The sequence below is a fragment of the Apteryx mantelli genome, chromosome 1 (genome assembly GCF_036417845.1).
Source record: "Apteryx mantelli isolate bAptMan1 chromosome 1, bAptMan1.hap1, whole genome shotgun sequence".
In the NCBI taxonomy this organism is placed as follows: domain Eukaryota; kingdom Metazoa; phylum Chordata; class Aves; order Apterygiformes; family Apterygidae; genus Apteryx; species Apteryx mantelli.
Window position 1 is genome coordinate 221,680,700 of NC_089978.1, and position 25,948 is coordinate 221,706,647.

The 25,948-nt window shown below is 70.8% G+C and overlaps 1 protein-coding gene across 4 annotated transcripts; it reads left to right on the top strand.

The window, feature by feature from the left end:
• The first annotated feature begins 854 nt into the window (after nucleotides 1–854).
• On the top strand, nucleotides 855–12,815 carry IMPDH1 (inosine monophosphate dehydrogenase 1). 4 transcript variants are annotated; one of them, XM_067289999.1, is made up of 15 exons: nucleotides 855–916; nucleotides 2,433–2,531; nucleotides 2,644–2,692; nucleotides 3,015–3,116; nucleotides 4,025–4,099; nucleotides 4,222–4,428; nucleotides 5,031–5,118; nucleotides 5,215–5,414; nucleotides 5,512–5,602; nucleotides 6,304–6,399; nucleotides 6,857–7,000; nucleotides 7,107–7,251; nucleotides 7,340–7,483; nucleotides 7,562–7,645; nucleotides 12,749–12,815. In XM_067289999.1, exons 1-15 carry the CDS (start codon nucleotides 897–899, stop codon nucleotides 12,768–12,770), a joined length of 1,566 nt encoding a protein of 521 aa, XP_067146100.1. In that variant the 5' UTR covers nucleotides 855–896; the 3' UTR covers nucleotides 12,771–12,815. The 4 variants fall into 4 exon arrangements, with proteins under 4 accessions (XP_067146100.1, XP_067146099.1, XP_067146102.1 ...); XM_067289998.1 differs by having other exon boundaries at nucleotides 5,512–5,601; nucleotides 6,294–6,399; XM_067290001.1 differs by having other exon boundaries at nucleotides 5,542–5,601; nucleotides 6,294–6,399.
• Nucleotides 12,816–25,948: the final 13,133 nt, after the last annotated feature.

A 25,948-nucleotide genomic window follows, 5' to 3' on the forward strand; every position in this document is an offset into this window, starting at 1 on the left:
AGCGGGTGCAGCGGGGCGCAGCAGGGTGCACGGGGGCTGCAGGGCACAGCAGGGCGCAGTGGGGCACAGTGGGTGCAGCAGGGTGCAGTGGGGTGCAGTGGGTGCAGCAGATGCAGCGCGGTGCAGCGGGTGCAGCCAGCGCAGCGGGTGCAGCGGGGTGCAGCAGGGTGCACAGGGGGCTGCAGGGCACAGCAGGGCACAGTGGGTGCAGCGGATGCAGCGCGATGCAGTGGGTGCAGCCAGCACAGCGGGTGCAGCGGGGCGCAGCGGCATGCACTGGGGGCTGCGGGGCGCAGCAGGGTGCAGTGGGGCACAGTGGGTGCAGCAGGGCGCAGCGGGCACAGCGGATGCAGCGCGGTGCAGCGGGTGCAGCCAGCGCAGCGGGTGCAGCAGGGCGCAGTGGGTGCACAGCGCGCAGTGGGGCACAGTGGGTGCAGCAGGGCGCAGCGGGTGCAGCGGATGCAGCGCGGTGCAGCGGGTGCAGCCAGCGCAGCGGGTGCAGCGGGGCGCAGCGGGTGCAGCGGGGCGGAGGCGGCGGTGCCGGTGCCGGCGGTGGCGGCGGTGCCGGGCGCTGCGGCCGCGGGGCCGGGGTGGCGCAGGGGCGGCTCCGCTGGCCCGCGGCCACGGTGGGCAGGGCCGGGCGCCCGCACCGCCCCGCCGCCCCCCGGCACCGCGGCCGCGGCGCCCTGCGGCACCTCAGCGCGCTCCGCACCGGCGATCCGGGCACCGCACCGCGCACCGGGGCTCTGCACCGCGCTCCGGGCTCTGCACCGCGGCCCCGGGCTCCGCACCGGCGATCCGGGCTCTGCACCGCGGCCCCGGGCTCCGCACCGCACCGCGCTCCGCACCGCGCACCGGGGCTCCGCGCTCCCCCGGGCGCGCCGCCGCGCAGCGCCATGGGCGAGGGGGAGCCCAGGTACCGGGCGGGGGGGGGGAACGACTGGGGCGCGGGGAGGCAGCAGCTGGGAGTTACTGGGAGGTTACTGGGGGCCGTGGGGGGGTACGGGGGCACGAGAAGACAGCACTGGGGAGGGACTGGGGGACGTGGGGGGGTACTGGTGCACGGGGAGGCAGCAGCTGGGAGTTACTGGGAGGTTACTGGGGGACATGGGGGGTATTGGGGCACGGGGAGACAGCAGCTGGGAGTTACTGGGAGGTTACTGGGGGCCGTGGGGGGGTACGGGGGCACGAGAAGGCAGCAGTGGGGAGTTGCTGGGGTGTTACCGAGTGCTTACTGGGGCTTGGGGAGGCAGCAGTGGGGGGATACTGGGAAATACTGGGGGCTGGGGGGGTACTGGGGCATGGGGCAGCAGCAGGGCAGAGGTACTGGGAGGTACTGGGGGGCGGGGGGGCATACTGGAGCCCGGAGAGGCAGTGGTGGGGAGTCCCCAGGAGGGCGCTGGGGGGTGGGAGGCAGCCGCGGGGGCACTGGGAGGTACTGGGGGACGTGGGGGGGCTCCTGAGGCTCGGGGAGCCCAAAGCAGCGAGTCAGTGGGAAGCTACTGGGGAGGTGTGTGTGGGGGTAATGGGGATACTGGGGATGGAGAGGCAAGAGTAGGGGCTTACTGGGAGGCTGCTAGTGATGCGGGGGCTCCCGGGGCAGGGGGAGGAAGCAGTGGGGAGTTACTGGCACCTTACTGGGGGATGCGGGGGGTTACTGGGAGACTACTGGGGAACGGCAGGGTTGCTGGGGCCCAGGGAGGCAGCACTGGGGAGTTACCGGGAGGCTACTGGGGGGTTACTGGGAGTTCTGGGGGGGGGGCGGGGAGGTCACTGTGGCCTGGGCAGGCAGCAGCGGGGGGTTACTGGGGGGCTACTGGGGGGTTACTGGGAGTTCTGGGGGGGCGGAGAGGCCACTGGGACCCAGAGAGGCAGCACTGGGAGGCTACTGGGGGGTTACTGGGAGTTCCAGGGGGGCAGGGAGGTCACTGGGGCCCGGGCAGGCAGCAGCGGGGGGTTACTGGGAGGCTACTGGGGGGTTACTGGGAGTTCTGGGGGGGTGGGGAGGTCACTGTGGCCTGGGCAGGCAGCAGCGGGGGGTTACTGGGAGGCTACTGGGGTGTTACTGGGAGTTCTGGGGGGGCGGGGAGGCCGCTGGGGCCCAGGGGGGCAGCAGCGGGGGGTTACTGGGAGGCTACTGGGGGGTTACTGGGAGTTCCGGGGGGGCGGGGAGGTCGCCGGGCACCTCCCCGACGGGGCGGGCAGGGGGGCGGCGCGGCGCCTCCCCGACGGGGCGGTCCCGGTGCGCGCCGCCGCCTCCGCCCGGTGCGCGCCGCCGCCGCCGCCGAGCCCCAACGCGGGCCCGCACCGCTTCCCCCCCCCCCCCCCGACGGTGCACCCCCCCCCCTCCGCCTTCCCCCCCCCCCCGCGCCGTCCCCGGGGGCCGCCGCCGCCACGCGCGTCCGTGTCGGCGCCCGTGTCCGTGCCCGCAGCATGGCCGACTACCTGATCAGCGGCGGCACCGGCTACGTGCCCGAGGACGGCCTCACCGCGCAGCAGCTCTTCGCCACCGCCGACGGCCTCACCTACAAGTAGGTGCCCCCCACCCCGACCCCCCCCACCCGTCCCGGGACCCACGGGGGGGGGGGGGGGCGCCCCATAGGCGCTGACCCCCCCCCGCGTCCCCCCCCCCCCCTTCTGCAGCGACTTCCTCATCCTGCCCGGCTTCATCGACTTCACGGCGGACGAGGTGGTGAGTCCCGTCCCGTCCCCCCCCCCCCTCGCCGTGCCCGGGGTGGGGTGTGGGGGTGGCAGGGGGCCCACGCAAGGTTTGGGGGAGATGGGGTGCGTTTTGGGAACGGGGCGTGCGGGGCCGACGCTTGGACACCCGTGGGATCGCCCCCCCTCCAGCCCCATCGCGGGGTGGGCAGGGACCCCCGTGCTGCCCGGGGGTGTCCCAGGGTGCCCCCCATAGGGGAGGTGATGGGGGGCGAGGGGCTTGGTCCCCTCCGCGTCCTGCTGAGGATGGAGGGGGCCAAGGAGAGGGTCTCTGGGCCCCCCCCCCACCCACCCAGGACCTGACCTCGGCGCTGACCCGCAAGATCACCCTCAAGACCCCCCTCATCTCGTCACCCATGGACACGGTGACCGAGTCGGACATGGCCATCGCCATGGCGGTGAGCGTGGGTCGGGGTCGGGGGGGTGCTCAGCCCCACGCGGGTCTGGGAGGGCGCCCAGCCTCACGGCGCTCGGGGGCTGTATGGGTGCAGGGTGAGGGGTGCTTGGCCCCGTGTGGGTCAGGGGATGGGGGGGTGCAGGGTGGGGGGTGCTCAGCTCTGCGTGGGTCAGGGTTGCGCGGTTGCGGGGTCAGGGCACCCATCCCCGTGCAGGATTGGGGTGTGGGGCCGGGGTGCCCATGCCCGTGAGGGTTTGGGATGTGGGGTCAGGGTGCCCATACCTGTGTGGATTGGAGCTGTGGGATCATGGTGCCCATCGCCATGCAGGTTGAGGGTGCGTGGTTGAAGTGCCCACCATACCTGCGTGGATTGGAGGTGTGGGGTCGGGGTGCCCATCCTTGTGTGGGTTTGGAGTGCAGGGTCGGGGTGCCCATCTCCATGCAGGTTTGGGGTGCGTAGTTGGGGTGCCCATGCCCACGTTCGTTGGAGGTGTGGGGTTGGAGTGCCTGTCTCCATGAAGGTTTGGGTATCATGGTTGGGGTGCCCATGTGAGTTGGATGTGTGGGACTGGGGTGCCCATCTCCATGCAGATTTGGGGATCATGGTTGGGGTTCTCATACCCATGTTGGTTGGAGGTGTGGGGTTGGGGTGCCCATCTCCATGCAGATTTGGGGATCATGGTTGGGGTTCTCATACCCATGTTGGTTGGAGGTGTGGGGTTGGGGTGCCCATCTCCATGCAGGCTTGGGGAGCATGGTTGGGGTGCCCATCACTGATGGCTGTGTGGTGTTAGGGTGTCCATCTCCGTGTGGGTTAGTGGTGCATGGTCAGGGTGTCCATCCCTGTGCAGTTTGGGGGTGCAGGGTCAGGGTGCCCGGGTGCCTGTTGAGCCCCCCGTGTCCCCCCAGCTCATGGGTGGCATCGGCATCATCCACCACAACTGCACTCCTGAGTTCCAGGCCAACGAAGTGCGCAAGGTGAAGGTAAGGGCGCCCCGGACCCTGGTGGCCCCCCGCGCCCCCGTGCCCGGCCCGTGCCCCCTGCCTGCCCCAGCACCCAGAGCGGGGCCGCGGCCTTCCCTGCCTGCCTCTCTCCATCCGCCCAGAAATTCGAGCAGGGCTTCATCACGGACCCGGTGGTGATGAGCCCCACGCACACCGTGGGCGACGTCTTCGAGGCCAAGCTGCGGCACGGCTTCTCGGGCATCCCCGTCACCCAGAGCGGCAAGATGGGCAGCAAGCTGGAAGGCATCGTCACCTCCCGCGACATCGACTTCCTCACCGAGAAGGACTACGCGACCTACCTCAGCGAGGTGCCGCGGCGGGGCGGGCACGGGTGCAGGGACGGGATGGTGGGATGGGGTGCAGGGATGGGATGGGATGGGATGGGATGGGCGTCAGGGAGGGCATGGGGTGCAGGGCAGGGGTGCAGAGCAAGGTCGGGATGGAGGGCAGGGATGGGATGAGATGCAGGGCAGGGATGCAGGGAAGGGACGGGATGCAGTGGGACAGGCAGAGATGGGATGGGATAGGATAGAAGGCAGAGATGGAGCGGGATGGGGTGGGACAGAAAGATGCATGAAGGGCAGGGGCGGGATGGGATGAAGGATAAGGGTGGGATGGGATGAAGGCAGAGGTGGGATGAAATGAGGGTCAGGGATGGGATGGGGTGAAAAGCAGGGATGGGATTGGATGGAGGGCAGGAGTGGGATGAGATGGGGGTCGGGGTGGAATGAGATGGGGGTCAGGGATGGGATGGGATGGAAGGGGGTGAGGGGTGGGATGGGCTGGGGTGGAAGGGTGGGATGGAGGGTGGTGGGGGTGGGATGGGACGGGACGGAGGAGGTCAGGACGGGGGCTGCCCCTCGCGGCAGGCCCTGGAGGCCACACGCTGCTCCCTCCCCGTGGCCCGCAGGTGATGACGAAACGCAACGACTTGGTGGTGGCACCTGCCGGCGTCACCCTCAAAGAAGCCAACGAGATCCTACAGCGGAGCAAGAAAGGTACCGGCGCGGGGGGACCTCGGGGGGGCAGCCGGGGCGCGGAGCGGGTGCCGGAGCCATGGGGAGGGGGGGCACCCACGTCGCCGTCCCTCGCAGGGAAGCTGCCCATCGTGAACGACAGCGACGAGCTGGTGGCCATCATCGCCCGCACGGACCTGAAGAAGAACCGCGACTACCCGCTGGCCTCCAAGGACGCCCGCAAGCAGCTGCTGTGCGGCGCCGCCGTCGGCACGCGCGAGGACGACAAGTACCGCCTCGACCTGCTCGTGCAGGCCAGCGTGGACGTGGTGGTGCTGGTGGGTGCCCGGGCGGGGGGCCGGGCCCCGGGGGGGGGTGGGGGGGGGACACCGGACCCGGCTCTCACCGCCGCCGCCGCCGCGTCCCCCCCCCTAGGACTCGTCTCAGGGTAACTCGGTCTATCAGATCAGCATGATCCACTACATCAAGCAGAAATACCCCGACCTGCAGGTGATCGGGGGCAATGGTGAGTCCCTGGGGGCGCAGGGTGGGGGGTGTGGGGGGCTGTGGGGCAGGGGGAGGGTTGGGGGTGCTGTGGGGCAGGAGGAGGGTTGGGGGTGCTGCAGGGTAGGGAGAGGGTTGGGGTGCCATGAGATGGGGAGGATTGTGGATGCTGTGGGGCAGGGAGACGACTGGGGTGCCGTGGGGCAGGGGTTGGGGTGCCGTGGGGCAGGAGTTTGGGATGCCATGGGGCAGGGGATTGTGGATGCTGTGGGGCAGGGAGAGGACTGGGGCACCGTGGGGCAGGAGTTTGGGGTGCTATGGGGCAGGGAGAGGACTGGGGTGCCGTGGGGCAGGGGTTGGGGTGCCGTGGGGCAGGGAGAGGATTGTGGATGCTGTGGGGTAGGGAGAGGGTTGGGGTGCCGTGGGGCAGGGAGAGACTGGGGCACCGTGGGGCAGGAAGTTGGGGTGCTATGGGGCAGGGAGAGGACTGGGGTGCCGTGGGGCAGGTGCTGGGGTGCTGCAGGGCAGGGAGAGGACTGGGGTGCCATGGGGCAGGTTCTGGGGCGCCGTGGGGCAGGGAGGGGGCTGGGGCGCCGTGGGGCAGGGAGCAAGGGGACCTTCTGGCGGCCCGCAGAGGTGGGGGGCGCCGGGGGGGCGGCGCGGCGCGGCGCGGCGCGGCGGGTGCTTGACGGGCGCGTGGCTTCGCCCCTACGGGATGCACAGTGGTGACAGCCGCCCAGGCCAAGAACCTCATCGACGCCGGCGTGGACGCCCTGCGCGTGGGCATGGGCTGCGGCTCCATCTGCATCACCCAGGAAGGTGGGTGGCGGCGCCCGGGGGCACCCGGTGCCACGGTGCCCGTGCCTGGTGCGGGGCTGCGAGCCCGAACCCCAGTGCCCATGCCTGGTGCGGGGCTGCAAGCCCGAACCCCGGTGCCCGTGCCGGCTGCGGTGCCGCGGTGCCCGTGCCCGGTGCAGGGTTGCAAGCCTGAACGCCGGTGCCCGTGCCGGCTGCGGTGCCGCGGTGCCCCTGCCCGGTGCAAGGTTGCAAGCCCAAACGCCGGTGCCCGTGCCGGCTGCGGTGCTGCGGTGCCCATGCCCGGTGCAAGGTTGCAAGCCCAAATGCTGGTGCCCGCGTCAGCTGCGGTGCCGCGGTGCCTGGTGCAGGGTTGCAAGCCCGAACGCCGGTGCCCGCGCCAGCTGCGGTGCCGTGGTGCCGCGGTGCCGCGCCGCGCCGCGCCGCACCGGGCAGCAGGACCGACCCGTCTCCGCCGCAGTGATGGCGTGCGGCCGGCCCCAGGGCACGGCGGTGTACAAGGTGGCCGAGTACGCCCGCCGCTTCGGCGTGCCCGTCATCGCCGACGGCGGCATCCAGACCGTGGGCCACGTGGTGAAGGCGCTGTCCCTGGGAGCCTCCACGGGTGAGCGCCGCGGGGGGGGGGGGAGGACACGGGGCACAGAGGTGCCGCGGGGGCCCCGTGCATGGGGGGGGGGGTCTCACGGTTGTCACCCCCCCCTCTGTGGCAGTCATGATGGGGTCGCTGCTGGCGGCCACCACGGAGGCGCCGGGCGAGTACTTCTTCTCGGACGGCGTGCGGCTGAAGAAGTACCGGGGCATGGGCTCGCTCGACGCCATGGAGAAGAGCAGCAGCAGCCAGAAGCGGTATTTCAGGTGCGCGGGGGCCGGCGGAGGGGGGCCGGCGGTGGCAGGGGACGCCCACCCCTGATGCCCCCCCGCTGTGCCCCCCCCCCGGCTCCAGCGAGGGCGACAAGGTGAAGGTGGCGCAGGGCGTCTCGGGCTCCGTGCAGGACAAGGGCTCCATCCAGAAGTTCGTGCCCTACCTCATCGCCGGCATCCAGCACGGCTGCCAGGACATTGGCGCCAAGAGCCTCTCCATCCTGCGGTGAGCGGCGGGGGGGGCGGCGGGACCCCCGTGCCGTGGCAGCAGCACCCGGGCCCTGCCGACGTTCCCCCCTTCCAGGTCCATGATGTACTCGGGGGAGCTCAAGTTCGAGAAGAGGACCATGTCGGCACAGATCGAAGGGGGGGTCCATGGTCTGCACTCGTAAGTGCCGTCCGGTCCGGGGGGGGGGGGGGCACAGTGGCATCCTGGGGCACCCGGCTCGTGCCCCGGTGATGTGGGGATGGGGGGGTGGACGGGGATGGGGACATGGCAGGGACGTCCTGGCCGTGGTGGGCACCACGTCAGATCTGGTTCGCGGGCCCCCGATTGCCCCAGCCCCTGGTGCGGGTGGCATCAGGCGCCCAATTGCCCCGGCGCTGGGTGCAAGGTGGGGTAGGTGCCCGATTGCCCTGGTGCTGGGTGCAACGGGGGGAGTGGGTGCCCAATTGCCCCAGCACTGGGTGCAAGGTGGGGGTAGGTGCCCAATTGCCCCAGCGCTGGGTGCAGGGGGGGCCAGGCACCTGATTGCCATGCTGCAAGGGGCACCCAGGTGCCCAACTGCCCCAGGGTGGGGGGGGCTACGTGTCCCAATTGCCTCAGCATTGGTTGCAAGGGGATCCAGGCACCTGATTGCCCCAGTGCAAGGTGGGGGGGAATATGCCCAATTGCCCCAGCACTGGGTGCAACGGGGGGGGTCAGATGCCCAATTGCCCCAGCACTGGGTGCAACGGGGGGTAGGTGCCCAATTGCCCCGGCGCTGGGTGCAAGGTGGGGGTCAGGCACCTGATTGCCATGGTGCAAGGGGCACCCAGGTGGGGGGACCCAGGTGCCCAATTGCCCCAGGGCAGGGGGGGCTAGGAGTCCGATTGCCCCAGCATTGGTTGCGAGGGGGTCCAGGCACCTGATTGCCCCGGTGCAGGGTGCGGGGGAATATGCCCAATTGCCCCAGCACTGGGTGCAAGGGGGGGGGGTAGGTGCCCAATTGCCCCAGTACTAGTTGCAATAGGGGGGCCAGGCACCCAATTGCCCCAGTGCTGGGTGCAAGGAGGGGGCCAGGGACCCAATTGCCCCAGTGCTAGGTGCAAGGTGGGGGGCCAGGCACCCAATTGCCCCAGTGCTAGGTGCAAGGGGGGGGTAGGTGCCCAATTGCCCCAGGGCCAGGTGGGGGGGTATGTGCATGGCTGCGCTGGGGCTGCACGTGCAGGGGCTCCGGGCAGAGTCCGGGGGCTGCAGGCTCCGGCGTTTCGGGCAGGTGGGGGCGAGAGGGCCGGCGGCATGGGGCTGAGCCCGGCCCCCGCAGGGCTCCAGGGCTCCTGAGGTGGATGTTTGGGGCTGGGATGGGGGCTGCGGGGTTGGGGGGGGGCCCCGGGGGGGGTGGCAGAGCGGGGACCCTGGGGGGTTTCGCAGCCGGGAGAGGCGGCCGGTCGTGTGACGCCAGGTGCCCCCTGGTTCGGGGATGGAGCCCCCCTCGCCCCCTCCATGGAGGCCACGGCTGCCTGGTTCCCCAGGGCTGCTCGGCTGGTTTGTGGCTGGTCGCCTGCTTGGCCGGCCCCGGCTGGGCTGCTGGTCGGCCGGCTTGGATGCTGGTTGGCTTGTTGACCAGCTGGGATGCTGGTCAGGTGGCTGGGGTGCTGGTTGGCTGGCTGGGGTGGTGGTTGGCCAACTGGGGTGGTGGCTGGCTGGTTGGCCAGCGGGGATGCTGGTTGGCCAACTGCGGTGCTGGTTGGCCAACTGGGGTGCTGGTTGGCCAACTGGGGTGCTGGTTGGCCATCTGGGATACTGGTTGGCCAACTGGGGTGCTGGTTGGCCAACTAGGATGCTGGTTGGCCAGCTGGGGTGCTGGGTGGCTGGTTGGCCAGCTGGTTGGCCGGTCAGCCAGCTGGGGTGGTGGTTGGCCAGCTGGGTTGCTGGTTGGCCAGTTGGCCAGCTGGGTTGCTGGTTGGCCAGCTGGGGTGCTGGTCGGCTGATCAGCCAACTGGGATGCTGGTCAGCCAGCTGGGGTGCTGGCTGGCCAGTTGGGCAGCTGGGGTGCTGGCTGGCCAGTTGGGCAGCTGGAATGCTGGTTGGCCAACTGGGATGCTGGTGGGCCAGCTGGGGTGCTGGGTGACTGGTTGGCCAGCTGGGGTGCTGGTCAGCTAGCTGAGGTGCTGGCTGGCTGGTTGGCCAGCTGGGACGGAGGTGCTGTCTGGCTAGCTGGCTGGTCGGCCATCCGGGGCGCTGGTCCCTGCCTGGGATGATGGTCAGCCATTGAGCGCCTGGGACGCTGGCCGGCCATCTGCGACGCTGGCCAGCTGGGTGGCCGGCTGGGCCGTGCTCTGGCGAGCTGTCACCGGCAACGGGGGCCGGGGCCGGGTGGCCGTGGCATTGCCAGGGCCTGCGTGGAGAAGCTGTGAGGTGGCGATTCCAGCGGAGGGCAGAGCGCGCCCGGCTCCCGGGGCTGTGCCCCACACCGATCCTGCTCTCCAGTGGCTCCGGCGTGGTTCTGCCCGCTCCCTCCCCGGGCGGTTCTGCTCCGGCCTCCGTCCCATCTTCACGCCCAGCTGGACCCGGCAGCCCTCCCGCTCCTGGGGTTGGGGACCACATCCTGCCAGGGGCTGCTCGCCCGGCCGGCTGGACCCTGCCTGCTTCGGGAGCTGCGGACGGACAGCGCTCCCCGTGGGGTCTCCAGGAAGGAGTGATCCGGTGGCGGCGGAGACAGAGCAAAGACAGCAGCGAATTCCCCAGAGGGACGGGGAAGTTCCCAGCTCCACGCCAGGGAGATCGGATGGGATCTCGCCGAGCGGCTCATGGACCTGCGGGCCGGGAGCACAGCCCATCCCCCAGCGGGAACCGCGGCGCTTCTCACCGGCGACCCTCCGCCGCCTTCGCTTGGCCGCCAGAGCTGCGGGCTGCTCCGGCATCCTGGAGGGGCCGTCACATTTCCAGCCTCAGAGCAGTGTCACGACGTTTGAGGGGGCACCACGGCTGCGGAGGGCGCCGGGAGCTCGGCCGTGCCCGTGCTGGCAGCACCTGAGCTCTGCAAGAGATGGATGCGGGATGGAGCACGGGTCTGGCTGCTCCCCAGGGATAACACTGGTTCTGCGGGACGTGGCTCTGCGTGGCCCTTCCCGGGTGCTGTTTGGCCGCTGGAGGAGTGCGGGTTCATGGCTGGTTGCTGTGCGGGGCTGCTGGCTCGGTTGCGGCACACGCAGGTGGCCATCTGGCTCGGTCAGCGTGGAGCCGGCACCAGCTTGGCACGGTTGGAGCATGGTGCCGGCTGCCAGCCGGCTCACCTGGAGCCTCATGCTGGCAGCCAGAGCGCGGTGCTGGGGCCGTCAGCTTGGTCGCGCTGGGGTGCTGGGGCTGGTCCTGCTCGGTCGGAGCACGGTGCCGATCTGGCTCCATCGGAGCACGGTGCCAGGTGGCTCGGTCGGAGCATGGTGCTGGGGCCGGGTGGCTCAATCGGAGCATGGTGCCAGGTGGCTTGGAGCACGGTGCTGGTGCCAATCTCACTTGGTCAGAGCATGGTGCTGGTGCCGGGTGGTTCAGTTGGAGCGCGGTGCTGGTCTGGCTCGGTTGGAGCGTGGTGCCAGCCGGCTCAGTCGGAGTGCGGTGCTGGCACCGGATGGCTCGGTCAGAGCACGGTGCTGGTGGCCAGCCAGCCCTGTTGGTGCGTGGTGCTGATGCTGGTCTGAATCAGTTGGAGTGAAGTGCCAGGTGTCTCCGTCAGAGCATGCTGCCAGTGCCAGGGGGTTTGGTCGGAGCCTGGTGCCGGGTGGCTCGGTTGGAGCACAATGCTGATGCCGACTGGCTCGATCGGAGCGTGGTGCTGGGTGGCTTGGTCAGAGCACAATGATGGTGCCAGATGGCTTGATTGGACCATGGTGCTGGGTAGCTCTGTCGGAGCACGATGCCAATGCTGGGTGGCCGGGTTGGACCATGGTGCTCGGTCAGAGCATGATGCCGGTGCCAGGTGGCTCGGTCGGAGCATGGTGCTGGGTGGCTTGGTTGGAGCATGATGCTGGTGCCGGGTGGCTCGGTTGGACCATGGTGCCAGGTAGCTTGGTTGGAGCACGATGCCGGTGCTGGATGGCTCGGTCAGAGCATGATGCTGGTGCTGGGTGGCTTGGTTGGAGCATGATGCTGGTGCTGGGTGGCTTTGTTGGAGCATGGTGCTGGGTGGCTTCGTTGGAGTAAGATGCTGGTGCTGGGTGGCTCGGTTGGACCATGGTGCCAGGTGGCTCGGTTGGAGCACGATGCCGGTGCCGGATGTCTCGGTCAGAGCATGATGCTGGTGCCGGGTGGCTTGGTTGGACCATGGTGCTGGGTGGCTTGGTCAGAGCCTGATGCCGGTGCCAGATGGCTCGGTTGGAGTCCAGTGCCGGGTGGCTCAGTCGGAGCACAATGCTGGTGCTGGGTGGCTCGGTCAGAGCGTGGTGCCGGGTGACTCGGTCGGAGCCCGATGCTGGGTGGCTCGGTTAGACCATGGTGCCAGGTGGCTTGGTCGGAGCCCGATGCCAGTGCCGGGTGGCTTGGTCGGAGCCCGGTGGCGCCAGCCAGCCAGTCCGGTTGGAGCACAGTGACGGGTGGCTTGGTCAGAGCCTGGTGCCGGGTGGCTCGGTTGGAGCCTGGTGGCGCTGGCTGGCCAGCCTGGTCGGAGCACGGTGCCGGGTGGCTCAGTTGGAGCGCGGTGCCGGATGGCTCGGTCGGAGCCTGGTGCCACCGGCCAGCCGGCCTGGTTGGAGCGTGGTGCTGGGTGGCTCAGTCGGAGCCCGGTGCTGGGTGGCTTGGTCGGAGCGCAGTGCCGGGTGGCTCGGTCAGAGCGCGGTGCCGGGTGGCTCAGTCGGAGCCCGGTGCCACCGGCCGGCCTGGTCGGAGCGCGGTGCCGGGCGGCCGGGAGCGGAGCGGGCAGGGTGGGGGGGGGGCAGGCGGGGGCAGGCGGGGCCCCGCGGCGGGGCCCGTTGACCTGGTTCCCTTCTCTCTTTTTCCTGCCCACGCCTCCGCCCGTAGCTTTACCCTGCTGCCACGTAAGTACCGGGCGCGCGAGAGCCGCCTCGCGCGGGGGTTCGGCCGGCGCCGCTGGGGGGCGGCGGGGGGCACCGGGACCCCCCCGGCGGCCGCAGGGCGCTCGCGCGCGTGGGGGCCCCCCCCCCCCCCGAATTTCCCAGGCAGGATCTGACGTGGTGCCGGGGGGGGGGGGCGGCGGAGGAGGAGGAGGAGGAGGAGGAGGAGGAGGATTGAGGGGGGGCCGGGGTGCCGCGCTCACGCCTCCGCTCTGCCCCGCAGTTACGAGAAGCGGCTGTACTGAGGAGGGGCCGCGCAGCGCGACCCCCCGCCCGGCCCCCGCCGGCCCCCCCCGCCGCCGCTAGGCCCCCGCCGCCCGGGATGCCGCCGCCGCCGCCGGGACCCCCCGCCGCTGCCGCCGCCGCCGCCGCCGCCGCACGGGGCTGGGTTTGCACTACGGGCTGGACCCCTCGCCAGCCCCGCGGCTCCCGGCGCCCCCCACCCCCCCCCGGCACCGCGGGTCTTGCTGGGGGGGGGGGTTATCGCACCCCGCGGGGGGGGGGTGTAGGACGTAGCACCCGCCGCTTGCCCCTCTCCCCTTCCCTCCCCAGCCCCACTTTGCCCCTGCTGTGGGGGGAGCGATTGGGGGGGGGGGTCGGACTGGCCGCCCCCCCCCCCCCCGCCCCACCTTGGGCTGCACTGGCACTTATGGACTGCACCGGGGTGAGGAAGCCCCCGTGGCCCCCCACCCCCCCCCGGGCTGGGGGGGGCCCCGCAGATCTCCCCGTCGTGTCGCGGGGCGAGCTGCCCCCCCCTCCCCACCCCCCCGGATCACCGCAGCCCCCGGCCGCCCCCCCCCGGAAGGCTCGGACGTGGCACGCCGGGGGCCGGCACCGCGCCGTGTATTGAGTTATTAATAAAGTAATGGAGCATCTGGCCGTGCCCCCCGCGTGCGTCCTGCCGGCACGGACCCCCCCCCCCCCGGGCACAGCTGGCCCCCGCGCGGAGTCGGGCCTGGCGGAGACCTTCCCCGAGCGGCCAGGCGCGGCAGGGCTCTGTGCACCGCGGCAGGGCTCTGTGCACCGCGGCACGACACTGTGCACCGTGGCACGACTTTGCACACCATGGCACAGCGCTGCGCACTGTGGCACAACACTGTGCACCGTGGCACAACTTTGCACACCGTGGTGCAACACTGCACACCGTGACACAGCTCTGTGCACCATGGCATGACTTTGCACACCATGGCACAACGCTGCACACCGTGGCACAGCTCTGTGCACCATGGCATGACTTTGCACACCATGGCACAACACTGCACACCGTGGCACCGCTCTGTGCACCGTGGCACGACTTTGCACACCATGGTGCAACACTGCACACCGTGACACAGCTCTGTGCACCATGGCATGACTTTGCACACCATGGCACAACGCTGCACACTGTGGCACTGCTCTGTGCACCGTGGCACGACTTTGCACACCATGGTGCGACACTGCACACAGTGGCACCGCTCTGTGCACCGTGGCACGACTTTGCACACCATGGTGCGACACTGCACACAGTGGCACCGCTCTGTGCACCGTGGCACGACTTTGCACACCATGGTGCGATGCTGTGCACCATGGCATGATGCTGCGCACAGTGGCACGGCTCTCTGCACCGTTGGCACGACTTTGCACACCATGGCATGACTTCGCACGCCATGGCACAACGCTGCACACTGTGGCACGACGCCTTGCACCACGGCACAGCTCTGTGCCCTGTGGCACGACTGCACGCCGTGGCACAACGCTGCACACCGTGGCATGGCTCTGTGCACTGTGGCACGACTTTGCACACCATGGCACGATGCTGTGCACCGAGACACGACTTTGCACACCGTGGCACGATGCTGTGCACCATGACACGACTTTGCACACCATGGCATGACGCTGCACACCGTGGCACGGCTCTGCACACCGTGGCACAGCTCTGTGCACCATGGCACAGCTCTGCAAACCGTGCACAGCTCTGTGCACCATGCCAGGGCTCTGCACACCATGGCACAGCTTTGCACACCGTGGCACAGCTCTGTGCACTGTAGCATGACTTTGCACACCATGACACAGCTCTGCACACCGTGCCAGGGCTCTGCACACCATGACACAGCTCTGCGCACCGTAGCAGGCCTTGCCCCTGCCCCCCTGCAGCAGCCCGCTGGGCTCTGGGCACAGGGGCAGAGCTGGGGGGCACCGTGCATGGGGGGGGGGGCAGAGCAGCTCCCGGGCCCCCCCTCTGCCCCCCCTCCCCGGTGTGTGCTGCACGTGCTGCTCGTGCCCGGCTGTGGGGGGCTGCGTGTCCGTCGGTCTGTCACCCCCCCCCCGGGTGAGCGCAGCCTCGCCGGGGGTCCCGGGGCTGCTACTGTGCAGGGGGGGCCGTGGCCCAGTGCAGCTGGTCCCCGAGGGGGGGGGGGGGCGCGTCCTCCCTGCGGGGCCACGGGGGGGCCAGGGGGCAGGCGCCTCCCACCCCCCCACCCCCCCAAGGAAGGGGCCCAGGAGTCCTGCTGGGTGCCAGCGGGTGCAGCACCCCAGGGTGCCGTGGGGCTGTGCCCCTTGGGGAGGGGGGGTCCTGTCCTGCCCCACAGGGGTGGGGGGAGGTCGCTGCCACCCCCTCAGGGGTCCCCTCTGCCCCCCGGGTTCCCACTGCAGTCCCCGGCCCCCCCAGGGTCCCCTCTGCCCCCTCCTCCACCTCGGGCAGCCCCAGCTCAGCGCCCCAAACGCTGGTGCGGGAGTCTTGGGGGGGTGTGTGTGCGTGTGCGTGTGTGTGTGTGTGCGCGCGCGTGTGAGAGGGGTGACACTGACACAGCCTGTGTGGGGTGTGAAGGAGCAGGGTGTCGGTGGGTGTGCAGTGGGGGGGTGTGTGCAATGGGGGTGTGCAGTGAGGGGGCTGTGCTATAGGTATTGTGCAGTGGGGGTGTGCACTGGGGGTGTGTGTGCAATGGGGTGTGCAACGGGGGTGTGCAGCGGGTAGATGTGCAGTGTAGGTGCGTGCACCGGGGAGCTGTGCAATAGGGGCTGTGCAATGGGGGGGTGCAGTGGGGGGGTGTGCAGTGGGGGCGCGTGTGAGAGGTGCGGGGCAATGTGTGCAGCGGGGCGCGTGCACCGGGAGGGGTGCGTGTGCGAGGGCTGTGGGCCGCGTGTGCAGTGGGAGAGGGTGCCCCGGGGTGTGCGCGCGTGAAGCGTGAAGCGTGCGGTGGCGGGGGGGGCCGCCCCTGCGCCCCGGGGGGCTGCATGCATGCATCCGAGCGTGCAGCGCGTGCACTGAGTGTGCAGCGTCCGTGCGGCACGGCCCCCCCCCCCCACGTGTGCACAGCGTGCCCCGGGCAGCACGTGGGGGCTCATGCGCGGGGGGCTGCCCCCCGCCCCACACAGGCTGCGTCCCGGCCAGCTGCCTTGCACACACACGTGTGCACACACATTTAACAAGCACCGTGCAGGGCTGGCAGCACAGCTGGGTGTCCCCGCCACCGCCGTGGGGACCGCGACGCGTCCCCCATGGTCACAGGCCTAGCCTGGCCCTCCCGGGGGCTTCTGGGTGCACGGGCATGTGCAGGGGGGGGTGTCACATGTGTGCGTGTGTGCATGGGGGGGTGTCACACATGTGCATGCGTCTGCATGGGGAGGTGTGCATGAGTGTGTGTGTGACTGCATGGTGTGTGCGTGCATGTGCAGTGGGTGTGCATGTGTGTGCCGTGGGTGTCACACGTGCATGTGTGTGCAGGGCAGTGTGCGTGTGCACAGGAGAGTGTCACACATATGCATGTGTGCGCCTGCACGGTGTGTGTGTGCATGTGCAGTGGGTGTGCATGTGTGCGCGGGGGGGTGTCACACATGTGCATGCGTGTGCAGGGCAGTGTGCGTGTGCCTGCACGGTGTGTGCGTGTGCACAGGAGAGTGTCACACATATGCATGTGTGCACCTGCACGGTGTGTGCATGCATGTGCAGTGGGTGTGCATGTGTGCGCGGGGGGTGTCACACACGTACATGCGTGTGCAGGGCAGTGTGCGTGTGCCTGCACGGTGTGTGCGTGCGTGCGCAGTGGGTGTGCATTTGTCTGCATGGGGCTGTGTATGTGTCTGCAGGGAGGGGTGTGCATGGTGCACACGTGCGTCTGCATGGGTGTGCGGGGTGTGTGTGTGTGTACCCAGCCGTGTGCGTGTGCTGGCATGGGGCAGTGGATAAGCGTGTGCACGTGTGTGTGCACGGGGCGTGTGTCCCTGCATGGGGGGGTGTGCATGCATGGCACGGGCACGCGTGTGCATGTCTGCACACGTGTAGGTGTGTGTGTGCCACACATGTGCGTACACAGGCGGGTGTGATCCGTCCCGTGAGGAGGCACAGGGCCATCGCAGCAATGCCCGGGTGTGCGCGCGGGTGTGTGTGCGGAAGCGCCGCCCCCCTGCGGGTGTGCACTGCCCCTGGTGCGTGTGTGCGTGCCCGCACCCATGGGCTCCGTGTCTGGCTGTGCACCAGCACGTGGGGGTGTTGGGGTGGCGCGGCTGTGCAGTGCGCGTGCAGTGTGAGTGTGCCGCGTGTGCGGGAGGTGTGTGTGTGTGTGTGCAACGTGCGTGCACTGTGCACTGTGCACTGTGCAGCATGTGCCAGCAGTGCGTGCAGGGTGTGCAGCGTGGATGCGGTGTAGGCAGTGTGGGTGTTGTGTGCAGTGTGTTTAGTGTGCAAGCAATGTGTGCAGTGTGGGTGTTGTGCGCAGTGTGAATGTGCAATGTGAGTGTGCAGTGTGCGAGCAATACATGCAGTGTGGCTGTTGCGTGTAGTGTGTGTGCAGGGTGTGTATTGTGTGCGCAGTGTGTGTGCAACGCGTGCAGTGCGAGTGTGCAGTGCATGTGCAGTGCATGCAGTGCGGGGGCATGGCTGGCAGCTCCCCGTGCCCGCGGTGTTCCCTGCACTGCCCGTAGTGGGAGCAGGAGAAGAAGGGGGAGGAGGAGGAGGAGGAGGAAGGGGGGCCTCCCCCCCACCCCTCCAGTTGCTGCTGCTGCCGGAGCCGCTGCCAGTGCCAGTGCCGGAGCCAGAGCCGGAGCTGAAGCCGCTGCGGAGGCCGGTGAGTGGGGGCCGGGCCGGGCCCCTCGTGCTGCCCCGGGGCAGCGGGGCCGGGGGGCGCAGGGGGGCAGGGGGCAGCAGAGCTGTGTGTGCGCGGGGGGGTGCAAGGGCCTGAGGGGTGTGCGTGGTCCAGGCTGTGAGTGTGAGCATGCAGGGGACACAGTGCAGGGGACGTGGTGCGGGGCGTGGGATGCGGGACATGGTGCAGGGGACACAGTGCAGGACACGGTGCAGGGGACATGCTGTGGGACATGGTGTGTGACACAGTGCAGGGGACACGGTGCGGGACATCGTGCAGGGGAAATGGTGCAGGGGACATGGTGCAGGGGACATGGTGCGGGAGACGGTGCAGGGGACAAGGTGTGGGACACGGACGTGCGAGCACCCCCCGAGCCACGTGCACCCCCGGGGCGCGTTGCACGGCCGTGCTGCTCAGTGTGGCCCATGGGTCACCCTGGGTGCCCCGTCCAGGGTGGGAGGGGGGCCCCCCCCGGCCCGGGGAGGCAGCAGGGACACCCCCCCCCCTCCGGCCCGGCTGCCACCAACACGGGCGCCGGCGGCGACAGGTCCCTCGTGCCCCGTTAGCCCCCGTCACATTGCATCCGTCGGCGGCCGCCCGGGAGGCAGCGCCGGGCACCCTGATGTGCCCATACATGACACCGTGAGACAGGCGCTGTCACCCGCAGGAGGGCTGCGACGTGGCGTGGCGGCAGCGCGGGGGCGCGGGGAGCCCGAGGCCACGGGGATGGGCGTTGGGGCTGGTGCTCCCGGGGTGCCTGAGGTCCCGGGGATGGGAGGCAGGACCGGTGCTCCCGGGGTGCCCGAGGCCCCGGGGATGGGCAGCATGTGTGTCCCAGGCTTCCTGCACAGGGCAGAGGGTCGGGCTGGTGTTGTGCGGGCAGAGCTGGGGACCCAAGGGCTGTGTGGGGCTGGCTGGACCCCGGGGCTGGATTGGTGCCGTGGGGCTGTCTGTCTGGGCGCCGTGGGGCTGGCAGTCCCGGCACTGACCGGTGCCCCTGCCCCTCTCCACAGCCCCACTGCCGCTGCCGCGCCGCCACCCCGGGGCTGCCCATGGCGTGGGGGGGACCCGCGTGGCTGCTGCTGTCCCTGTCCCTGTCCCTGACCCCGGCCCCGGTCCCGGCCACCCTCGCCGCCCCGACGGCGCCCACCCGCAGCGCCGCCCCAGCCGCGCTCGCCCTCAACCTCGGCCTCAACGTCAAGATCAAGGTGCGGAGCCGGGGGGAGCCGCCGCCGCCGCCCGACGCCCCCCCGACGCCGCCCCGACCCGCCGCCGCCGGCGAGCGGCTGGAGCTGGACGTCGCCGTCGGCCTCACGGCGGGGCTGGAGCCGCGGCCGCTGCCGCCGCCCGACGGGGCGGGCGCGACCCCCCCGGCGCTGCTGCGCCCCCCGCCCGGCGCCCGCGCCCTCCTGCCCGCCCTCCGCGCCGGCGTCTCGGGGCTCGCCAGCAGGCTCGGCGCCGCCCGTGAGTGCCCGCGGGGGACGGGCGGACACGCGTGGATGCCAGAAGTGGTGCGGGGCAGGGTGCCGGCGCCCCCCCCTTCCCCCCCCCCCTTCCCAGCGCCGCTCGCCCACGGGTCCCGCGTGTCCCCGCAGGTTTCCTCGTGCCCACGCTGCCCCCGGGCTGGGCGCTGCCTCGCGAGGGGCCCGACGGCAACGGGTCCCGCGGCGCGGAGCAGCCGGAGCAGGAGCCGGAGCCAGAACCGGAGCAGGAGCAGGAGGAGCAGGAGCAGGAGCCGGAGCAGGAGCCGGAGCAGGAGCCAGAACCGGAGCAGGAGCCGGAGCCGGAGCCGGAGCCGGAGCCGGAGCAGGATAGCAGCGCCATGGGGCCAGGTGAGCGTGAGCTGCCCCGGGGCAAGTGGGGGGCACGGGCAGCGTGGGGTGCACGGGTGGGGGTGGAGCGTGGGGGGTGTGGGGTGCCCCGCGTGTCTATGGCCACGGGCGCTGTGGGGTGCGCAGCGTTTATAGGGGACGTGGGCTATATGGGGCGCACAGCATGGGCGGTATGGGGTGCACAGGATGGGAGATACAGGGTGCACAGGATGTCTACGGGCACAGGCGATACGGGGTGCACAGCGTGCGTGGGGCGCGGGGTGACCCGGGGGTGCACAGCGGGAGGGCGCGGGGCTCTCGGGGGGCAGCGTAGCGGGGCGAGGGAGCACGGCGTGCGCGTGGGACGCAGGGTGCTCGGGAAGCGTTTGGGGGCGCGAGGCCATGGCACGATTTGGGGGCGCACAGTGTAAAGCAGGGGGTGCCGTCGGGGTGAACAGGGTGCATGCGAGGCGTGGCGGGGTGTGGAGGTGCACGGGGTGCGCGTAGGACAGCGGGATTTGGGGTGCAGGATGGGGGACACCGGACGGGTGTCGGGTACAGCGCTGTTCGGGGGTGCACGGGCTGTGTGTATGAGACTGCGTGGTTTGGGGGATGCATGCAGTGTTTTGGGGGGAAAGTGTGATTTGGGGGTGCACAGTGTGATTCGGGGGTGCACAGGTTGTGAGTAGGGCGTGGGGTGGCTTGGGAGGTCACAGTGTGTGGGGCGCGGTGTGACAGCATGGTTTGGGGGTGCACAGCGTGATATGGGGGTGCAGAGGCTGTGTGTGGGGTGCAGCATGGTTTGGGGGTGCACAGCACGATTTGGGGGTGCAGAGGCTGTGTGGGGGGCACGGCATGGTTTGGCGGTGCACAGCCTGGGGGCACGGCACAGTGCAGGGTGCCCAGGCCGCCTACAATGCGAGGGGACGGTTTGGGGGTGCGGGGCAGGCTGGGTGTTGGCTCCCTGCCCCGTGTCACCTGGGCGGCCGGGGGCAAGGTCCCGTCCCACCACCCGGCGAGACATCCCGGCAGGCAGGCTGCCAGCTCCGGGCAGCCGGTGACGGATCGGCAGGGACAGGCGCTTGGCGGCTGACGGTCCCGGCTCCTCGCTGTAGCGGGGGCATCCGTCGCTCCGGCACATGGCAGCTGGATGGGATGGGGTGGGATGGGATGGGGTGGGATGCAGCAGCCGGCGCCAGCTCTGGCAAGAGCCCGGTGGCCGCCGGGCTGTGCCGGGCGCTGGGCGTTACGACTGCCACGTCGGGGAGCTGGAGCTCTTCTACCCCGACGCCGTCCACGTCAACGCCCGCCAGGACCCCGAAACCGTCTTCGAGTGCATCGAGAGCTACCTGGTCCCCGCGCTGCCCCGCCACAGCCCCTGAGCATGTCGCAGACGCCCCGGGCACCGGCGATGCTCCACCGGGCACCCGCGGTGCTGCAGGTGCCCTGGGCACCGGCGACGTTGTGACCTCCAAAAGCCTGGTGGGGCCCCAGAGCAAAAAGATCTGTTTTCTGTGCTTGGAAAGGAGCCGCGGTGCATCGCGCAGCGCCGGGGGGAAGCTCCGCACCGGCATGGCCCGGGCGGCTCGCTGTCTTGGCTCCTGTGCCCCTGCGGCCGCAGCGATCCCACGCGTGGGGTGCTGTGCGTGCAGGGTTGTGCACGGGGGAGCTGTGCGCACGGGGGTGTGCAGGGTTGTGTGCAGGGGTGCTGTGCACACGGGGATGTGCAGGGTTGTGCATGGGGGAGCTGTGCGCACGGGGGTGTGCAGGGTTGTGCACGGGGGTGCTGTGCACATGGGGATGTGCAGGGCTGTTCACGGGGGTGCTGTGCACATGGGGGTGTGCAGGGCCGTGCACGGGGGAGCTGTGCACACGGGGATGTGCAGGGCTGTGCATGGGAGAGCTGTGCACATGGGGGTGTGCAGGGTTGTGCACAGGGGAGCTGTGCACACGGGGGTGTGTAGGGCCGTGCACGGGGGTGCTGTGCACAGGGGGGTGTGCAGGGTTGTGCATGGGGGAGCTGTGCACACGGGGGTGTGCAGGGCTGTGCACGGGGGAGCTGTGCGCACAGGGGTGTGTAGGGCCGTGCATGGGGGAGCTGTGCGCACGGGGGTGTGCAGGGTTGTGCACGGGGGTGCTGTGCACATGGGGGTGTGCAGGGTTGTGCATGGGGGAGCTGTGCACACGGGGGTGTGCAGGGCTGTGCACGGGGGAGCTGTGCACACGGGGGTGTGCAGGGTTGTGCACGGGGGTGCTGTGCACACGGGGGGTGTGCAGGGCTGTGCACAGGGGAGCTGTGCACACGGGGGTGTGCAGGGCCGTGCACGGGGGAGCTGTGCACACGGGGATGTGCAGGGCTGTGCACGGGGGAGCTGTGCACATGGGGGTGTGCAGGGCCGTGCACGGGGGAGCTGTGCACACGGGGATGTGCAGGGCTGTGCATGGGAGAGCTGTGCACATGGGGGTGTGCAGGGTTGTGCACAGGGGAGCTGTGCACACGGGGGTGTGCAGGGCCGTGCACGGCGGAGCTGTGCACACGGGGGTGTGTAGGGCCGTGCACGGGGGTGCTGTGCACATGGGGGTGTGCAGGGCTGTGCACGGGGGAGCTGTGCACACGGGGGTGTGCAGGGCTGTGCACGGGGGAGCTGTGCACATGGGGGTGTGCAGGGCTGTGCACAGGGGAGCTGTGCACACGGGGGTGTGCAGGGCTGTGCATGGGGGAGCTGTGCACACGGGGGTGTGCAGGGCTGTGCACGGGGGAGCTGTGCACATGGGGGTGTGCAGGGCTGTGCACAGGGGAGCTGTGCACACGGGGGTGTGCAGGGCTGTACACGGGAGTGCTGTGCACATGGGGGTGTGCAGGGCCATGCACGGGGCTTCAGTGTGCTAATGGGTATGCGGTGTGTGTAGAGCTGTGCGCAGGGTGCACACAGGGATGTGTTGTGTGTAAGGCTGCGCACAGGGGTGTGTGCTGTGCGCACAGGGGTGTGCGCAGGGCTGTGCATGGGGGGACACGGTGTGCGCAGAGGGGCGTGCTCTGTAGGGCTGTGCACAGGGGGCACGGTGTGCACGTAGGGGTGTGCTGTGTGCAGGGCTGCACGACGCGGTGTGCACACAGGGGTGTGTTGCGTGTAGGGCTGTGCACAGGGTGTGCACTGTGCACCCAGGAGCACGTAAGGCTGTGCATGCGGATGCAGCGTGCACATGGGCATGGGGTGTATGTACAGGTGTGCACGGGGGTGCGCACAGGGCTATGTGCGCTGTGTAGGGCTGTGCGCAGGGTGCACGCAGGGCCGTGCACAAGGGAAGGGGTCTTGCCGCACGGGTGTGCGGTGCATGTAGGGCTGCACACAGGGGGAGGCAGTGTGCACACGAGGGGGTTTGGTGTGTCTAGGGCTGTATACAGGGGTGTGGGGGGCGCATGGGGGGTGCGTGGTGCATAGGGCTGTGCAGGGGTGTGTGTGGTGCATGGGGGGGGGTTGTGGTGCCCAGGGCTGTGTGTGGGGTGCTCAGGACTGTGCATAGGGTGTGTGGGGTGCACAGGGTATGTGGGGTGCCCAGGGCTGTATGAGGGGTGCACAGGGATATGGGGGGTGCACAGGGCTGTGTGTGGGGTGCTCAGGACTGTGCATAGGGTGTGTGGGGTGCACAGGGTATGTGGGGTGCCCAGGGCTGTATGAGGGGTGCACAGGGCCGTGCCTGGCTGTGCACCCCGGGTGCCGGAGGCACAGGATGGCCCCGGCACCGGTGGCCCCTCGCCACCCCGCGCCAACCCTGCTCCTTGTCCCCAGCCCGGCTGCCCGGCCGTGAGCCGTCGCGTGGCGGCAGTGAGGAAGAGGAGGAGGCGGCAGCGGTGGCGGCGTCTGCCTGCGGGGCCCCGGAACCCTGCACCTCACCGGGGCCGGCGCCGCGGGAGCCCACGGAGCCGCCGGCTTGGCCGCCCGCCTTGGTGACCCTGCAGCCCGACTGGGCCACGGCGGCGGCGGCCTGGGGCCCCGCTTGGGAAGCCCACGTCTACGGGGCCGGCTGCCTCTTTGGGCTGCTGGCGCTGGTGGCGCTGCGGGCGCTGGCGGCGCTGCCCCGCGTCCGGCCGCCCGCCGCCGGGCTGCTGGCGCCGCTGGCCGGGCTGCTGGCCGCCGCCGGGGCCGCCCGCGCCTTCGCCCTCTTCTACGACGCCTACGGGCGCCGGGGCCGGCTGCTGCCCGCTGCCGCACGCCTCCTCTTCGAGCTGCCCTTCCCCTGCCTCGCCTGGGCCCTGGCGCTGGCCCTGCTGCTGCCGCCGGCGCGGCCGCCCCGGTGCAGCCACCGGTGCAGCGCCCTGCTGCGCCGCCCGCCCGTGCTGGCCGCCCTGGTGCTGCTGCATGTGGCGGCAGCCAGCGGCGCGGCGCTGGCCGGATCGGTGTGGGGCCGCCCGCCGGGGCGGCTGCTGCTGCTGGTGCCGCGGGGGCTCTTCGCGGCGCTGGCGGCGGCACTGGCGGTGGTGGTGGCGGCGCGGGGCCGGCGGGCGGGCGGGTTGGCGGCGGTGGCGGCGGCGCTGCTGCTGCTGAGCGCGGTGCTGCAGGCCGCCGCCGTGCCGCGCGCCCTGGGCGCCTGGCCCTGGTGGGCGCTGCAGCTGGGCTGCCGGCTCGCCGAGGTCGGTGCCGGGCTGCCGCTGGCGCTGCTGGTGCTGCGCGCCGCCCGCCGGCCCCCGCCGCCGCCACCGGGCGCCACCGGGGCCCCGCCGCTGCACGGCCGCCCCGAGGAGCCGCCGGGCACCGGCGAGGGCTGCGGGTGCTCTGCCGAGGCGGCGGGCGCCGACGGGGACCCCACGGCCGGCTTCCGCCCGCCGTCGCCCATCGACCTGCGGCGCAGCATCGACGAGGCGCTCTTCAGCGAGGCCTGTCCGCCCCGCGGCACCTTCCTGCCGGCCCACGGCGCGCCGGGGCTCCGCACTGCCAGCGCACCAGGATCTGATCCCACCAGTGCACCAGGATCTGGCACCGCCAATGCACCGGGATTCGGCACCACCAATGCACTAGGGCTTGGCACCTCCAATGCACCAGGGCTCAGCACCACCAATGCACCCAGGTTCGGCACCACCAATGTACCCAGGTTCAGCACTGCCAATGCACCAGGATTTGGCACCTCCATTGAACCAGGGCTCAGCACCACTAGTGCATCGGGGCTTGGCACTGCCAATGCACCCAGGTTCGGCGCCACCAGTGCACCAGGATTCAGCACCACCAGTGCATCAGGATTTGATCCCACCAACACACCAGGATCTGGCACCACCAATGCACCAGGGTTCAGCACCACCAATGCACCAGGATTTGATCCCACCAATGCACCAGGGCTCGGCACCACCAGTGCACCAGGATTCGGCACCGCCAATGCACCAGGATTCAGCACCACCAATGCACCAGGATTTGATCCCACCAATGCACCAGGGCTCGGCACCACCAGTGCACCAGGATTCGGCACCGCCAATGCACCAGGATTCAGCACCACCAATGCACCAGGATTCAGCACCGCCAATGCACCAGGGCTCAGCACCACCAATGCACCAGGATTCGGCACCACCAATGCACCAGGATTCGGCACCACCAGCGCACCAGGATTTGATCCCACCAAGGCACCCACGTTCAGCACCGCCAACGCACCAGGGCTCGGCACCACCAACGCACCCCGGTTCCACACCGCCAGCACGCCAGGGCTCGGCGCTGCCGCCACCGTCCTGACCCCGGAGCCGCCGTCGCCGTCCCTGCAGCGCGCGGCCTCGTGCGCGGAGCTGCCGTCGGCGCCCACCGCGGCACGGCGGGGCAAGGGCAGCGCAGGCTCGCCCCAGGGACCGTGCCGGGGGGGCCCCCCGCGGGCGACGGCGGCGCTGGGGGCCTTGCGGAGCTGGGCGGGGGGCAGCCCCCTGCCATCGCCCCCGCCGTCGCCCCGCCGCCCCCCAGGGCCACCCATGGTGGGGGACACCGAGCCCCCGGGTGGTGGCAACCGCTTCAGCCTCGGTAGCGACACCATAGACTTGTAGGGCACCGGGTGCCCCCCACCCCGCCGTGTCCCAGAGCCCCCCGGCTGCTGCTGGACCCCAGAGAACCCCCCAGCCCCCCGACGTGCCAGGGGCCCCCCGGCTGCAGGTGGTGCCCTGGAGACCCCCTGCTCCCCTCCGGGCCCCCAAGACCCCCTATAGCCAGCCGCCGTGCCCCAGAGACCCCCACCCATATGCTGTGCCCCAGAGACCCCCTATAGCCACCTGCCGTGCCCCAGAGACCCCCTATAGCCCCATAGCCCCCCAGTGATGAAGGCCCCTGTGCCCCCCAGCCCCTGGAGGAGGGGGCATTCGGGGCTGGCCCCCCTGCCAGCACGGCCCCCCCAGCCCCCCACGTCCTGCCGGCGGGCCCCGCTCTCGACCGTGCCCCCCGCCGGACCCAATAAAGTGCCATGTCCGAGGCTGCGAGTGTGACCCACACCAGGGGCGCCCCACTGCGAGCGGGACAGACCCCAGGCCACCATCGCCCCACGGCCCCCGGGATGGGACCCCGCTGCCTGCCCCACGGTGCCCCACGG

Bases quoted from the DNA above. Each gene is read 5' to 3' on its own strand.
- IMPDH1 (XM_067289998.1), top strand. From the start codon at position 897: ATGGGCGAGGGGGAGCCCAG. The intron at 917-2,432 runs GTACCGGGCGGG...CCGTGCCCGCAG, and splicing joins ATGGGCGAGGGGGAGCCCAG to CATGGCCGACTACCTGATCA. The intron at 5,602-6,293 runs GGTGAGTCCCTG...TTCGCCCCTACG, and splicing joins TGCAGGTGATCGGGGGCAAT to GGATGCACAGTGGTGACAGC.